The sequence below is a fragment of the Ammospiza nelsoni genome, chromosome 5 (genome assembly GCF_027579445.1).
Source record: "Ammospiza nelsoni isolate bAmmNel1 chromosome 5, bAmmNel1.pri, whole genome shotgun sequence".
Lineage (NCBI taxonomy): Eukaryota > Metazoa > Chordata > Aves > Passeriformes > Passerellidae > Ammospiza > Ammospiza nelsoni.
In genome coordinates, this window is record NC_080637.1 from 46,485,102 (window position 1) to 46,501,057 (window position 15,956).

At 39.7% G+C, this 15,956-nt stretch overlaps 2 protein-coding genes across 5 annotated transcripts in view; one reads left to right on the forward strand and one right to left on the reverse strand.

The window, feature by feature from the left end:
- Positions 1–1,138: 1,138 nt before the first annotated feature.
- DEPDC4 (DEP domain containing 4) lies at positions 1,139–13,466 on the reverse strand. 4 transcript variants are annotated; one of them, XR_009418555.1, is made up of 10 exons: positions 13,382–13,466; positions 11,483–11,909; positions 10,811–10,959; positions 10,132–10,318; positions 8,347–8,573; positions 7,369–7,511; positions 7,049–7,163; positions 6,699–6,753; positions 5,777–5,855; positions 3,267–3,369 (listed from the first exon to the last, which is right to left on the reverse strand). XR_009418555.1 is itself a non-coding variant. In XM_059473364.1 (9 exons), exons 1-9 carry the CDS (start codon positions 13,464–13,466, stop codon positions 3,152–3,154), a joined length of 1,641 nt encoding a protein of 546 aa, XP_059329347.1. In that variant the 3' UTR covers positions 1,139–3,151. The 4 variants fall into 4 exon arrangements, 3 of the variants coding, with proteins under 3 accessions (XP_059329347.1, XP_059329348.1, XP_059329349.1); XM_059473364.1 differs by lacking the exon at positions 6,699–6,753 and having other exon boundaries at positions 1,139–3,369; positions 7,049–7,174; XM_059473365.1 differs by lacking the exon at positions 6,699–6,753 and having other exon boundaries at positions 1,139–3,369; positions 7,049–7,174; positions 13,267–13,395.
- Positions 13,467–13,584: 118 nt separating this feature from the next.
- The window catches only part of SCYL2 (SCY1 like pseudokinase 2), a 34,430-nt gene continuing 32,058 nt past the window's right edge, over positions 13,585–15,956 (forward strand). The window contains exon 1 of the mRNA XM_059471877.1: positions 13,585–13,734. The gene's annotated coding sequence lies outside the window, so the exon portion shown is untranslated. The remainder of the gene's footprint in view (positions 13,735–15,956) is intronic.

Consider the following 15,956-nt stretch of genomic DNA (forward strand, 5'->3'; position numbering starts at 1 on the left):
TCTCATATTCCCTTTATCATCTGTCCTAACATAAAGCCAGTAAATATTCCTACACAGTGCACTTACCTGGCCACCTTGCTTAAAGGCAACGTGGAAGAGCAGCCAGTGCTTCAGAGAGAGGGAGACAATCTTACTTGTTGAATGTGGCTTTTTTTACTTTGGAAGAAGCTCAAGGTTGCTTTCCTCTAGTCTAACCTGCTGAAAGGAATGAAAGGAGTACCTTCCTCCTGCTGTTAGCAGCTATGTGAGCCACACAGGAGGCAGCTAGGGTATGAAGGCATGAGACCAGCACCTACAACTTGTTGGACACAGATTGTATGACTTTGTGTAGGACATGAGTAAGTCTGGTACACTGTCACTTTGACAGCCACATGGAGAAGCCTTGTGTCCCAGCTCTGGTTTTTTAACTGAGTGCTTCATGAAAGTGTCAGCATACTTTAGCTGAGACTCAAAGAAACATACACATTCTCCTGAAAGCACTAATGAACTTTTTGTAGGAGCAAACATGAATGCTCTGTGAATAGAAGCAAGCCTCCTTTGAAGGTGGCACCACTTGTGCTTTGGTAAGACTGTACTGAAAAGTACCTTGATTAAACTCTTCACTCTGAACACTCTCTACTTCAAACAAATTCATACTGACAATTAATTTGATAGCTGTATGCTAGAAATCATAAACAGAAATGAGTGACAGGTTCCAAGTTTCCTTAGCACATGATTGTGTATCAGACACTTAAAAATACGTGACAGAACTTTCTAAAGTCCAATAAAATTTTTCTAATTTTGGAATTTAACTGAAAACCAGTAGTCTATAGTTCACAAAACCTATTCTGTGGGCCCTTAGATGTAAAATAACAAGCTTCTGTCAAGAGAAGATTAAAAGGTAAGTAGATCCTCTGTTAGGGTATGTGAATAAAACATGGCTCTCAAGAGCTCTTCCTTTCTCTTTCAGAACTAGATCAATCTTAGCTTCTTGTGCCATGAACTGAAGGGAACCACAGGACAGCTATGAACTGCTGCTCAGAACACTTCCTTACTGTTTAATACCTGGTTCTACTCCCCTTGAACTGCCTCTTCCCAATGAACACACTATGAAATGACAGGCTCATCACTTTTTATACAATTATTTATTACATTTAAATTACCACAGGAAAATTCTAAATCAAGTCACAAAGTGCAAGTTTGTTTTTTAACAACACAGTTTTTCCCCAAAGCAATTTCCAGCCCATCCAGCCTACAAACTACCATGTTATCACCTCTGCCAGGTGATAACCTTATTACCAGGTTTAGTATTTTGAGTAAGACACAGTAAACAGACTGAAGACAGAGAGAGAAAGAGAGAGATTAGAAAAAAACCCCAAAAAACAATTAAAACCTCTTTCTTCTAATACTCAACACCAGAAGCACTTAGTCAGGAAATACCTTCCTGTTTACAAGTCTCAATAACCTGCTTCTGTATATGCTCCCTCTTCTGGGAGAGTGACCAAAACCCCACACAGGGCTAGAAAAAGAATACATGGCCCTGTAGTGTAGGGATTAGGGCATTCACCTCTGAAAGGGGAAACTTGGATGTTTTTCCTCCTCTAGAAATTATTTATTTCACACTGGTGAGTCACACTTAAATAACAAGTGCATAAACGTGGATTCATAGACAGAGATTTCAACTACATTCCCTGATTTCTAATAGGGCCAGGTAATTTAAATAAGGCTACTTCAAATATGCAAGTTAACTAAGTGCACAGGTAATAGGTTGTGTTGTTTAATCTTACAGTGCAACTATTTTAATTAAAAAAAAAAAAAACAAACAGCACTTGTTCTAAGAAAGCTTTGGTATCCTGCTCACTTGACTGTATTAGAGCCTACAGGAGGATGGAGACACCTAAAGCAGCACACTCACAACAGCATAACATAACTCATTAAATCATGCTTCTAGTGGAACTAGTCCAGCACTGGGGCCAAGAAAATGATAAAGTAGAGGATCTGTCACACAGGGAAGAGGCTGAGAGTGCTGTGATTTTTTAGCCCTGAGAACGCTCACGGGAGGGAGTGAAGAATACTGAGCCAGACAGTTCAGCAGTGCCAGTGAAAGGACAGGAGGCAGTGCAAGAAATTCTGCCTAAGCATAAGGCAGCGTATTTTGGTTGGGTATTTTCTTTTTTCTTTTTTGTGTGGAGGTAGGGTTCGTTTGCTTGTTTTTAAATACTGTGACACTGGTGAAAGTCTGGACCAGACTCACCCAAGAGGCTGTGGCATTTCTGTTTTTGTAGATACTCTAAACTCAACTGGAAAAGTCCTTGAGCAGCCTGCACTCATCAACTCCACTTCCATCTGGCTGATGAGAGTAGACCAGAGATCCCTTCCAATACCAAGTCTTTGAGCCTTTGTCCATTACATGACTAAATGTCAGTTGCAAACATCAAAGTAGTAATGTAACCTCTCACACTATATCACATATTTATTTATTATTAAAAATAGGCTGACAGAGCATGAAAAAGAGAAGACTTTGGGGTGACCTAATTGTTGCCTTCCTGTACCTTAAGGGAGCCTACAAAGAGACGTGGAGAAGATTTCAAAGTGTTAGCAGAGGCTCAGTCTGCCAGAGTGGGGAGGCAGTAACAACAGGTTGTAATTACTGACTGCAAGCACACACAGCTCACCTGCCTAATAAATCCTTCCTGCTGCAGATTCAGAACCCACTGACCTGCTTTCAACATTTTTTACACATTTTCTACACTTTTACAATACCCATAGGAGTCATAACCTATGGTTTAAGATGAGATTAAGTTATTATTAATTAAAGATAGAAAAGATTAAAACCCCCTACTGATTATCAACTCAAGCATGGCTCAGAACATAGATGTGGTTCAGACAGAAAGCCATGGGGCTGTGGGACAGATTGAAAAAAGTGCCAAACCCTGAACTCAAGGCAGCCCAAGTAGTGAGCTGTTACTACTTACTTACAAATAATTAAGTATATTTTGCTTAAAAGATAAATTAGATTTAATGCCTTATAGCAGCATAGTAATTTTGATAGTTGTAGCTTCCTGAAACTGAAGATGTAAAGATGTAAGATAAAAACATTTTTTTATGAGCAATTTTCATGTGCCTCCTTCAGTCTTTTAAAAAAAAATATTAAAAAAGGCTGTATTGAAGTCTAACCATTTGGAGTACAAAATTCACATGTAGTTTTACAACCACTACAGTAGACAAAAGAATGGTATTTTCGGAATTCTTTGATTAATTTCTTCTTTTGCTTCAAAGGAATAGTAGGGTCATTGTCTATCTCTTGAACCAGTGCTAGAAGATACTGATTGGTTTGTTGCTTTTGATCTTCATATTCTTTAGCTGTAATGCGCTGACAGAAGGTGAAGCCTTTGTAAGAAATCAGAGGTTCAGATTAAGTTTCATGCATCATGTAAAAGCCTTGTTAAAAATATGATAAGAAACATAGGTATATTGATATTTTAGTTCAGATGTGATTACATCTACAAGTAACATGAAACATACAGCTCTGCACTGAGAATGGACAGAAATCTAAATATGAATTGCAAAAATAAAGTTGAAAAGCAGTGTTACAAGTACAGTATCATAGAAGATTCTGTATTGCAAAACAGGCCTGCAAGACAAAGAGCAAACACATTTCTCACACAGAAACCACAATGAAGAACATTACACAATAAGAATGGCACCTTGCATTTGTCAGGATCCAAAGGTTCTCTGTGACTAAATCAGATCTGTAGCAAGGCTCAGTACCTAATGCAAGTGAACACATACTTTGGAGAAATAGTTGCCTCTAAACCAGACTACAAAAATCAGGAACAGAATTTAGGAGCTTCTATGTGAGTAGACATTTGAGCATGGTTTGGGGACCAGAAGCAGAGGTGATGCAAGAGGGATACTTAACTCAGCACACCTTAGCTATTAAAAGGCTGTGAATCTGCAGTGAAGTCCTGCCCTCCAAGGACTCAAGCCCCCTTACTGGGCAGGTGAGTTCTGGCCTGAGGAACGACAGGCATTCAGCTACTCTACAGACACTTTTCATTCCTATACATATTAGGAGCAATTTGGTTGAACAAGTGTCAGTTGCCTAAAGAGGAAAAATTTCTTATTAATCCTTCTTTACAAACACCATCATCTTTAGGCTTCACATAGAGAGTAGTATTAACCTGAGCTGTCAGAGTTTTCATGTGGACCTGTCCTTCCCTTCTTCTAAAGTAAGTTTGTCAAACACCAATACTTTTATGGTTTAGTAGAATCAGATGAAGAAAAAAGACAGCTCTTTTAAAAGGGAAGGCTTAATAAATGACAAAGAGATTAACTCTTAAAACTTCAGCATGGATCTTGAGTTCTGTGGTTTCAAATGTCTTACTAGATTAAAACAAATTCCAGAGTTTTCTTGCTGGTTTTAGTCTTTTTTATTTCCAGCAGACCTAAGGATTACTTTCCGGCAATTGACAGACCCCTTTTCTTATCTGGGTCTCCCAGCATTCCCTCCTGCTCCCACCTGGACTTAAGAAGTTCACCAGCTAAGAATGCTCAATAGCTCCTAGGAAAGATTTTGGAAAAAGGGAAAATGACACCAGCATATGAGGCACACAGGAAAACAGGAATATGCCATGCCAGAGAGCTTACAATCAGATCGAACTATTTCAACAAGTTGATGGAACCTATATGCATTTATAGATTGGAACCCCAAAACTTAGTAAGAAAAATTGAATATGGGGTTTGTGCTTCTGTTGTCTCTGGAGGGTGTCAATGGAGATCACACAGGCTCTGAAAACATTACAGACAAGCAGCTCTTCCCACTGCTGCTCATCTCTGTATTCTTTGGCTTCAAAATATGTGATTCTCAGAACACTGAACAAGAAGGAATTTGGCCTCATTCCAGAATCCAACACAGATGGTAAAAGATTCTGTACCAAACTACTTCTCCAGCAGCTGCTGTATTAAATGCAATATTACACAGCAAAATAACTTAGTGTAATTTGTTTCCCGAGGGATTTCTCTTCGGTGTTTAAGCACACAATGCACTGGCAATACAGGAGTCAAAGAAGATGCAGAGTCAGAGAGAAATCCAATTATTTAACCCAACCCAATTAATCAGTATTGGCAGCAAGGCCAGACAGAATGTTAGCTCAAAAGAAATAAGCTGGAAAGCATTAACCCCACATACAGAAGGGTAGTGTAGCCTAAAAGGAAGGCATTTGACACTTGGTGCATAAGTCCTAAGATCTTAATAAACTTTAAGCTAAGCTTACCCAGAAAAAGGAGAGAGTTCTTCAAAATCCTTAACAGTCAAAAAAAAAAAAAAAAAACAGACAAAGTCTGTGCTCAAGTCATATATCAGAACATTGAACTACTGAGTTCTGTGACAATTTATAGGTGTCTTGTGGCAAAAATAAAAGACTACTGCTCCTAAATATAAAGTTTCATCAAATTCCCAAACCAAATTAGAAGCAAATCACTTCAGGAAGCACATTTTGCACTACTATTTCCAGAAATAAATTATTTGGTAAGAAAAAAAAAAGAAAAAAATCATAGCATATCCAAACTAGATTAATCAAGTCCTTGCTCTCCAATATTCAGACCAATTTTGCAGATAACATACAATTTAATATTTAGTGCATTAGCCACTAATCCCCCTAACGCATCAAGGGGGGGGGGGATTTTCTTTTCTTTCTTGCAACAAAGAAAAGAAGTCTACACACAATTATAGTCAACTGATGATAAATTAGTTCTTATACAATAATTTATATAAAAACATTATTCCATCATCTACCTGAATTGATATCTGGATCTTGCCCTTCTAGCAAACTCTGAAGTCTCCTACTCGTTAGTTCCAGAAGAGTTAAAGGAGCCTGAAAATCCAACCCAACAAAGAAAAGATTACAAAAGCAATACTTCTGTATTTTTTATAATGTAAAGCTTTCAGATAACCAAATTAAAAACACATAGTTAAATGCAGAAGAATTTATGCCCACATTTTTTTTGTACACATTTCAAAGTTTCTCACAGAACTGCACTAAAATACATAGTTTTACTAAGATACATGTGTTTATTTCTGGCCAAAGAAATAGGAAGCAAAAAGTTCTAATGTTGTTTTCCATGGCAAAAACTGCAGTTTAAAACAAGCTGATTTCAGTTTTCACACAAGGCTCTCAATTGCAGTTGTCAGAGTGAACCACCATCCTGCTGTCACTGCTGCACAGTTCTGGCCCTGACTCCAGTGGGGAAAAAAGGCCCAACCCTCATGTCAGAACCCTTAACACAAACTAAAAAAGGGGGGGTTGGCTGTGTACTAACAAATACAAAACCCTCACTAACCACTTAATGCTTTCAAACTAAAATGGAGCTAATTAAAAAAAAAAAAGTTCTCCCATGTCTCAACCTGAAGTCGGAAATGGAAATCAATATGTTGTATAAAAATAAAAACCAGTACTTTACTGAAACCAAATTTCTGTGAAGCTTATTTTTAAAGAGTATGGTCAAGTTTCATCTTTTCACACATGACAATATGATGAAACATAAATGAAGGAGATTATATGTGTATATTTACACAACTCATCAAGTTTAATAGAAAGGCTACTAACATTTTGTGGTTCTATTTGTTTTCTTCAATTTAGAAGTTAACATTCCAATTTAGAAGCTAACATTCCAAAATGCTGAAGGATCTTTTAGAGTTGTCAGAGCTGTACACTTACACTGGGGTACACGAGCATGCCATTTTTCTACCACTCAGAGTATGCCAGTGAACTTCTAAAGGAGAAAGACATTAGGATACTTAGATATTTAGTAGGCATTCATTACCAACAAGGTGTCAAAATGACTATAAAAATTATTAATATTTTAAGAGGATATAATTTATAAAGGATTGCAAAGCTCTCAAAAATCTGTCCTGTATAGTGTGGAATAACTTCTCACCCTGTTTGGCTGTACTATTATAAAATGGAACATTAAACACAGTTCCTCAGACTTGTCATACTCAAAAAAAGGCAATTCATAGCATTTAACATTTAAAATGACAAAGCCAGTGATGTAAGGAGAATGATACCTTGAAGAGCTCGGCGTGATTGTCCATCAGAAACTGAGTCAGCAGTTCTGCCTGCGCTCTTGACAGGGTCCTGTTTTGCAAGATGAACTTTGTACAAGTCTTGATGATCACAAATCTGTTCTCAAACTAGAAAAATAGTACCCAGATTTGGCATTAGATTGACTTACAGAGTGCTAGCAAAGACTAAGTGCAACAGGATGCTATCAGTGGGAAACAGATCACATGGAAAGGTAGTAAATGGAATACTTCTAACTAGACAAAAAATTTAGCTTTACTATGACAAACTGCTATTTTTCACATTAAGCAAAACAGACACTTACTTGTTTTTGCAATCTGTAGCCCTCAGATTCTGATGCAATGGCTAGGAATGTAAGGAGCCTGTGAAGTTCTTCACTGATATTTGGTGCTAATAATTTTAAATAAAGTTGTAATGCCTCCAGAGCTTGATCTGTTTTTCCTTTTTCTGTCATGGAGTTAAACAGCATATCCAAAGTTACTATTCATTTTCAGAGTCATGAATACTTATTTAAATCCCAATAATAATCTCAGTTTTGGGGGGTGTTTCCTTTCAAACAAAATTTCATATTGTTCCAGTTATTAAAGGATTCTTTTCTCAATCCACAAGTTTTCATTTTTCCTCTCCTACCAGGGGCAGGATGGCAGCAGGCAGTGAGTGAGCAGCTTTATAGTATTTAGCTGGCAGCTGGGGTTAAGGAACAACAACCCAACAGGACTCAAGCAGCAGCAACAAAGCCTATTTAGGTGTGGGATTAATGTTAAACTTGTATTTAAATGAAACCCCTCTGGTTTACTTGCAAGCATATGATAGGAGGGTTAATAGTCCCTTTTATAATTTTAAACAACTTCTATTACTAAAAAGGACCCTATGTCCATAACTTTAAAAACCTTATTCTGGTTAAGAGGAAAAACTGTATAGCAATGATTTTAGTTTTACGTTATTACTTAGTAGTAGCAATAAGGCAAATTCTGACCTGGGGTAAGTAACTTTCCAATGGGAAAGTCTACATATCGAAAGTCTACCCACAGAGGTTGGTGAATCTCTATCCTTACAGATTTTCAAAATTCAGTTGGACCAGGCCCTAAGCAAATGGATCTAACTTTGAAATTTGTCCTTGTCTTGAGTAGAGGTTCATAATACTGATCTTGAGCATTTCCTTCCAACCTAAAAAGTGCATCTGCAATGGCATTGCAAATGGTGTCATGATTCAGTCAATTGATACTTAGTGACTTCCTCTACACAGCTTCCATCTTTACTTTTTGTTCCAGGTTGCTCTTACCTATAAGTTCCATAACTCCTGAATGGATATCAAAATCCTGAGTGGCAAGAAGAGAGTCCTTCTTTTGATTGTAATACTTCATAATAACATCAAAAAGAATCTTCTTGTATGTATTCAGACTGCTGGGGTTGTCAGTGCTTTCAGATAACTGCTGACTAACCATCACTAGGAATTGGTCAGGAAAATACTCCAAGCATTCAATTGCAGCATAGAGCCATGTGTCAAGCCTGCAGAAGGAAAAGGTTGTTTTAGTGCTTGCTTTAAAATGCTCTACCTATTTTTATTTTCACAGACTCATAGAATATTCTGAGTCAGAAGGGACACACAAGGATCATTGCATCCATCTCTTAAGTAAATGGGATTGAATCTGTAACCTTGGTGTAATTAGCACCATGCTCTAAACAACTGAGCTATCTCAGGGTCCATTTAATCCTCTAAAAGAAAACTAGATTGAAATAACCAGGCAGGTCAAGTCACATATATGAACCACAATGTTGAACTGGTTTATTAAGCAGTTTGTGTAACTTATTTCACTACAGCAGTTCAAGAACCTGCTCAAAATGGGCAACCTTCATGTTTTTCTGATGCTAAAGGCAATACACCTGAGACAAACCCAGACCACAACAAGCTGCAATCAGGCCAGACTGTCACTGACCCCAGGAACTCAGCTAGTATTTAAAAACCAAACACCACCCCCACCATTACTCCAACACACATTGAGAACCCACCAGGGCTAACCAGGGTGAAAAAACCTGATCTTTAAAGAAGAGAAAAAGACAGTTTGAAAAAAGAGGAAAATAAAATTGGTTAAATCCCAGAGGACTACAGAAGCGGTTTATTATATAACCTACTATAAAGGCATGAGTTTTCACAAGCATCTATTGTCTCTATATCTTAATTAAGGAAAGAAAATGTAACCTAATTATACACCTAAAATTCAGGCGTATAATTTGTTGTGGAAAGAAGCCAGAAAATCAGAGGAAAAAGTCCCAACCATTTTGTACAGAATGAATATAAAATCATAGAAATGTGTGGGGCAGAAGAACAATTGCTTTTACCTGATTCTGGATGTAAAATAATTTGATCTTAACCAATGACAAGTTGCAAATATAATTTAAGATCCACAGAATCTTATTTTTATCATGGAGAACAGAAATAAAGATTGTGAAATTACAGATAAAAACTGAATTAATTTGACAAAAATAGTCATTCCTAAGACATTCACATGAGCCTTGACATATTCATTAGAAGTATATGCAAGATAGAGATCTACCTCAGTACACTAAACAGGAACACTACAAAAGTAAGAGAGGACTTAAGGAAAAGAACATCGACAACATGCAGCCACATTTATATTCTCATTATATTCAGTGCTACAGCTTGGTTTCTTCTTTTCTCTTGCTAACAACAGATGCATTATTGACTCTGTATCTTCACACCATAGCCACCAGGAACTGTGACAAAGACTCAGAATAAAGTTTTCATGTTCTGATATCTGTTACAGAGACCTAAGAGTAAAGAATCTGATCTAGAAACTGGGCACGTTTACAACATTCAAGGTTAAAGTTCTAATGTTTACTTGAAATGCTCAAATGTCCAACTCTAAATAAATGCTTTTTGTGAAATCACTTAGCACTTCTGAAAAGAAGTCAATCACACTAATGTCACCTCTGTCTACAACTATACAAACATAATGATGTCTGTTTGTTCATTTAACACAAATTTTTGATCAAGAATAAAATAAAGCCTTTACTAACAAATTCATTTAACAGATATAAAACTTACTCGGGCAAGTTTAAGCTACATGCAACCTCTCTGTCCAGGAAAGTATTTGATATAATCATGTCTTCTTCTTTGCCAAAACTGTCTGATTTTGTCTTCACTGAAGACACCAAGATATCTTCTAGAAGGGGAACATCAATTAACTGCAGCAGTCGTAGCAGAGCTTGCTGTTTCCAGACATCTTCTATTACTGATACCATAAACAAACAAAAAACCCTCAGAAACCAGATCTTATGGAAACAACTAACCTTTGTTTTTATTCACTAAAGAATCTTTTAAGTGTTTAAACAAAACACAGTAACAGAATAGTGTGAAGTTGCTGTGCTGGGTAAGAAATGATCAAAACAGGAATGCTAAAAAAAAAAAAAGTCTCCCCCATCATATTAGGATTCAGAATAAACTACTCTAATTAGTAGAAGAAAAAAGACAAGTGAAAAGCAAAGGAATCACATAATAAAGATAATAAGTATTTTCAGAAATAGCACATTATGCAAAAACATAACCCGGTTGTGTTTCCTTCTGTTTATAAACATTAACCCCTTTAACGCTTATTTAGATATTTTGTTATTAGCGACAGGTTAAATTTAGGTCTCTGTGGAGCATTGTTTAACAAAATGGGGCACTCACTACAAGATACAGTGAAGAACAACCAAGTTTTCAAAAGAAAAAATTCAATCCTTACCTCCTTTTGAAAGCAGGCGAGTTGGTTCATTAACCATGATCTTTGGAGGTAAAGATGCATGAACATGTATTGACTGAAGAAGCTCCTCAATTCTCTTTTTATCAGCTGCTTCCAATGCTAAGGGGTTTGAAAGTGTTGTGCCACGCTTTCTGCTTAGGGAGGGGGAAAAAAATATATATATAACAAATACTATTAGAACACACTTGGCTTTCTGTTACTTACTAAATTGCTCTTAAATCAGAACTTTATGGCTTCATTATATATGGAGTCTATCCTGCTGCTAGAATTCCTATTATCCACACCTGCTTTGTGGAAAGGGCAAGAATATTGATTCCAAATACTTTTTGCTAGTTCCACTTTGTTTACTGGCTTTTAGTAACCAGCTCATTCATGCTAAGTTTCAGATTTCAGCACAATTGATAGCAAAACCAAATTATTCCTAGTCTTATGCTACTGTGCCAGACTCTATTCAAAATAACAAACAACAGATCAAAATACTTTACCCCAAAATACCTGGAAGCATCTGCAATTCAGACATGACATTTCTCAAAAGTGGCACAGACTTTTCAGAAGTCTCCAACACCTGGTTTAGTCAGACATAACTTCATTTAAAGGTAACCCTCCTTTTTTTTTTTAAAAAGAGTAAAATTAGAATAGTTCAGAATAACTCACTTGGAACATCGCTTTGTTTTCTGCTTGCAGATTTGCTCAGGAGATAAGCTTTCATTGTCCTTATTCTTTCTTGGAAGAAGAGGATCAAGACTGCTGTTTACAAATCTATAGAGACTAGTGTCCGTGTCTTCAAACTCTGTTTCCTTCCCATTCTTGAATAAGTAAAGCTTGGCTCCAACTGGCTCAAACACTTTGTGATCCATCAATGCTTGGCATACACGGACCCCCTTCAGCCGAGAAATGTCATTGCAGCTTAGGTACATGCTTTGCATAAGATGGCTCAGTACCACATCAACAGCATTGGAGCCAGTGAAACAGTTTCTGTATGTTTTCAGGTGTTGTCTACGTCTTTTGATTTCCACTTGATTGTGAAGGGCATGTATAATACTATTCCACAGCCGAGTTGCTTGAAAAGGACCATCGCACTCTGCAAAATGTTTATATGAAATTTGTACAAATTTATAAACCTTTAATACTTAGAAAATACACTGTGATTTTGGTTTTATATTTTAAAAAAAATATTCAGAAATCAGCTGAATTTTACAAAGACAAAGATAATATTTCATGACTCAGTTCTTGTAAGCTGACTCACACCCACTACGGTAGAGTCAAGAGAAGAGAACAAAAATCCACTAAAGAGAGGTGATGAAGATTTTTTCTGCCATTGTTGTGACCACACATATTGTATGTATGTGCTGCACACATACACATTAAATCATTAGAAAATCACAAAACAGCCGAGGTTTGCAGGGACTCTGGGGTCTATCAGGTTCAACCTCCCTGCTCAAGCAAGGTCACCCAGAACCATGTTTTGAATCACTCCAGAAGCTGAGATTTCCACACACCATATCACAACCTCTCTGGGCATCACTGAAGAGAGTTTGTGTGAAAAATGCCAATCACTTGTTTTTAAAATTTTAAGTTTGATAGTAATAAAATGGCTATAAAAATAGTGATACAATTAGAGTAATAATATTTTGGACAATTTGAATTAGGACAATATGAGACAATAGAGAGAAGGAGTTATGGATGTCCAGGTACCTTTTTCTGAGCAGCACGAGCCCAGAAAAGGACACCTGTTAACAAAGGATTAACCCTTAAAAGCAATAGCCTGATGCATATTCATACACCTCATACATGATGTATAAATTCCATTCAAACACAGGATTCTGTCTGGTCATCGTCAACTTCTTCCTCTGAATCCTAACAGCGCCTTTGAGGCAGGAAGAAGTTAATTTCTTCTGATAAGAGGGCAATAAATTCTTTTTCTCTGAAAGATTTAGGTGTCCTTTCTTTAAAAAAAGTATCCTACACAGCATAGTTTCTATTTTAACATTTTTATAACCTAAAACTATATTTAACACACTACTTAAGAGAATTAATACAGAACTACCTTCTAACACAACACATATAATATTCCCTTTAATATTTGCGAAAGCCAATCACAAAATACATGCATTTTTCACAGTCTGCCTCCATGCTCTTTGCACTCTTCCAAAGACACCCCCAAGCCTTCTCCCGGCGGAGCAGCCCCAGCGCTCTCAGCCGCTTTGGGTGAGATGCTCCGTAGCCCCCAGTTGACCCTCACACATGGCGCCCAGCTCAGCAGACGACAAACAAAAGTGTTTGCAGTGCATTAACCGCGCCTGGCACCCAGCCCAGCTCTGCCAGCGGCGTCCCCCGTAAGCTCAGCTCCAGCGGTACGGCCGGAGGAATGTTCCCTCCCCCCGTCCAGCTGCCGAGCCTCCCTAGCCCCGTTCTGCCCGCCGCCCGTCCCGCCGCACCGGCAGCCGGGGTGCAGCACAAACAATGGGGAAACGCCGGCCCCTCGCAGCCGGCTCCGCTCCTCGGCCCCTCCAACACTGCGGTGGAGAGACGGGGATGGCGCTCTTCGCCCACCTCGGCGCCACCCGCTCCCCCGGCGCGGCTGCAACTCGCTCTGGCTGCGGATCCTCCTGAAGCGCGGAGTCAAATACCCCGCCATGGCCGCGGCCGAGCGCCTGGCGGAAGCCGGCAGAGCGCATCACTTCCCGCCCGCCGCCCCCGGCCGCGCCCAGCGCCGCCCCTGCGGGTCGGAAGTGAGCCGAGCTCCGGCCGCCCCCGCCCCGCCGCCGAGGCTGCCGCCGTCACTATGGAGTAGTCGCGGCAGGACGGGGTCTGAGCGAGAGACGGAACCGGCGTGACAGGCGGCCCGCCGGGCCCACAGGGCGACGGGCGGCCGGGCGCTGCGCCGGCAGTTTCCGCGGGCTCAGGTGAGAGGCCGCGGCCCGGGTCGACAGCGGCTGCCCGTGGCCTGGTGGCGCTGCGCGGGGCGGGCAGGGCCGGCCGGCTCCGCGGGGCCGGTGCTCTCGGGTGCCCGGCGCTGAGGGCTGGAGGGGAAGGGCCGCCCCGGAGGCTCGATCGCCGCGCGGGGAGCGCTGAGCTGCCCGAGCCGGCGGATCGCGGGTCACCTGCCGCCTGTGGCCGCCCCCGGCGCGCTGCTGCCGGCTGCCCCGCGGAGCAGGAGCGCAGCACCGGCCCTGCGGCGCGGAGCGGTGCGAGTCCGCTCTCACTGGAAATAACAGTAAATACTTCATCCCGGAGGACTGGCCCGCAGCAGGCTGACCGGGGTTTGTGCAGCGCACAGGCTGGTTTCACCTGTCACCAGGCGACAGACGGAACCTTGTTCATGGATCTCGTTCCGTGGGATTTTGGTAGGGATTCAGCTGAAGCTCAGTACCGAAATGGTACATGAAAGTTAAGAAATTGACGTGCGGCGAGGGCAGCCTTGTCCAGTGCTTCATTGCATTTGACCCTCTCGATGATTTTGTAACAAATGCAAAAGCCTGGTTGTGCTTCAAAAATGCTGGGGTTTTGTCATTTTATTTGCTGTGACTCAGTTGTTCCAGCACTTACTTCTGTGGATTGATCCTGGCTTGGGGCAGGGGGATAGGATGCGGCGGGGCAGCACGAAGTAGCTGTGCACCAGCCTGCAGGTCTGGGTTCCCAAAGGGGGATCCCAGCTTGTTGTAGTACTGTGGTACTACTGTGCAGTGTGCACTCACAGCCGTACATCAGATGAAGCTGTGAATTAGTTTGAGGTTAAACTGCTGCATTTGCATTATGCAGGGTTTTTTTTTTTATGAGTGAGAATTGAAAAATGGTGGACAGTCTTTGTTTTGGACTTCAACAGCCAGTATTTCAACATTTTGAAAGTTCTGCCTGCTTTCTGAGTGCAATGTTGGTTGTTGCTTACTACCTTGCTAAATTGTTCTCATGATTGTTCTCATCATGCTGCCGTATGATTGCTGATGCACATCAGTATAAAAACCATTACTGATTGTGAGGGGCATTCATGAAAAAACATATTGAACATTCAGAATTTTTTAGGATTAGTTCCAGGTTTTGCAGACTCAGGATCAGTAGCATTGATATTACTCATGAAATTCAAACAGGAAGAGTTCTTTAACATTTATTGCATGTCCTGTGTGGCTTGTACAGACACTGTTATGCTTCAGATTTTGCATTTGTCTCATTTATTACCTTTTAACTTGAAATGCAAGTTTCATTGTGGGTGACTGACTTGATTGCCACTTGGTTATTATTATTTTTTAAAAATACTAGACCAGTCTTAACTGAACAAACAAGTTTTCCTACAGTTGAGAACTAGACTTCTGTATTTCAGATGTGGTTAACTTGTCATGGTTTGTGGTATTGGAGATACTATCCAAACGAGATGTTTTTGGTGGGGTATGGATTTTCCAGGTACCTTGTTCCTGTTGACATATATACGTTTTTTTCCTGAAGTTGGTGATAGCAATTGTTTTTATAAAGCAAAATCTATTATTTTAGCTTATATTCAGATATTGATAAGAGGATTTCTACAAATTTACAGTTAGGTAGATGTAAGCTTTAAACCTCATCTGCTGATTGAGAAATAAGTTGCTTGGTACTGCTTGCTCAGAAGCTAAATTAAACAATAGTTTGCCTACTGTCAGGCTGGAGGGGAGCAGGTTGGACAGGGTCTACCAGGCTTGAATTTTAAATTCTGGCACTTCAGATACTGGAATGCTGTTGACATTCTCACCTAGTGGCTTTTTCAGGCTATTCACTGCAGTTTGTCTGTCACCCACAGCAGAGGACACTTCTGATTTAATGAATAATACCCCAGTTTCCCACTATCTCTGTAGAGAAAGTTTCCTTTCAGATTTACACAAAGGAATTTGAACATGCATCCACATACATTTTCTTAATAATATTTCTGCAGTTAATTTTGCAAAGTGTTTTAGAGTCCTAACAAGATGGTGTTGCATTGATGCTAGAGAAGATTTGATGGCTGGGAGCGAACAAAACAATGGAAAAAGCACGAGATCTAAATCCAAGTAAATTAGATTTGGGATTATCTTAAACTCGTTAGGATTGATTTTATAGTCTTTTAGCATATAGAGTTTGCCCACAGAATAGCTGCTGAATAAAATTGCTGAGAGCTGGAAAT

Bases quoted from the DNA above. Each gene is read 5' to 3' on its own strand.
- DEPDC4 (XM_059473364.1), bottom strand. From the start codon at position 13,466: ATGGCGGGGTATTTGACTCCGCGCTTCAGGAGGATCCGCAGCCAGAGC. The intron at 8,574-10,131 runs GTAAGTTTTATA...TTCCTTCTGCAG, and splicing joins TGTAGCTTAAACTTGCCCGA to GCTTGACACATGGCTCTATG. The intron at 5,856-7,048 runs GTATCATTCTCC...TTGGATTTTCAG, and splicing joins ATCACGCCGAGCTCTTCAAG to GCTCCTTTAACTCTTCTGGA.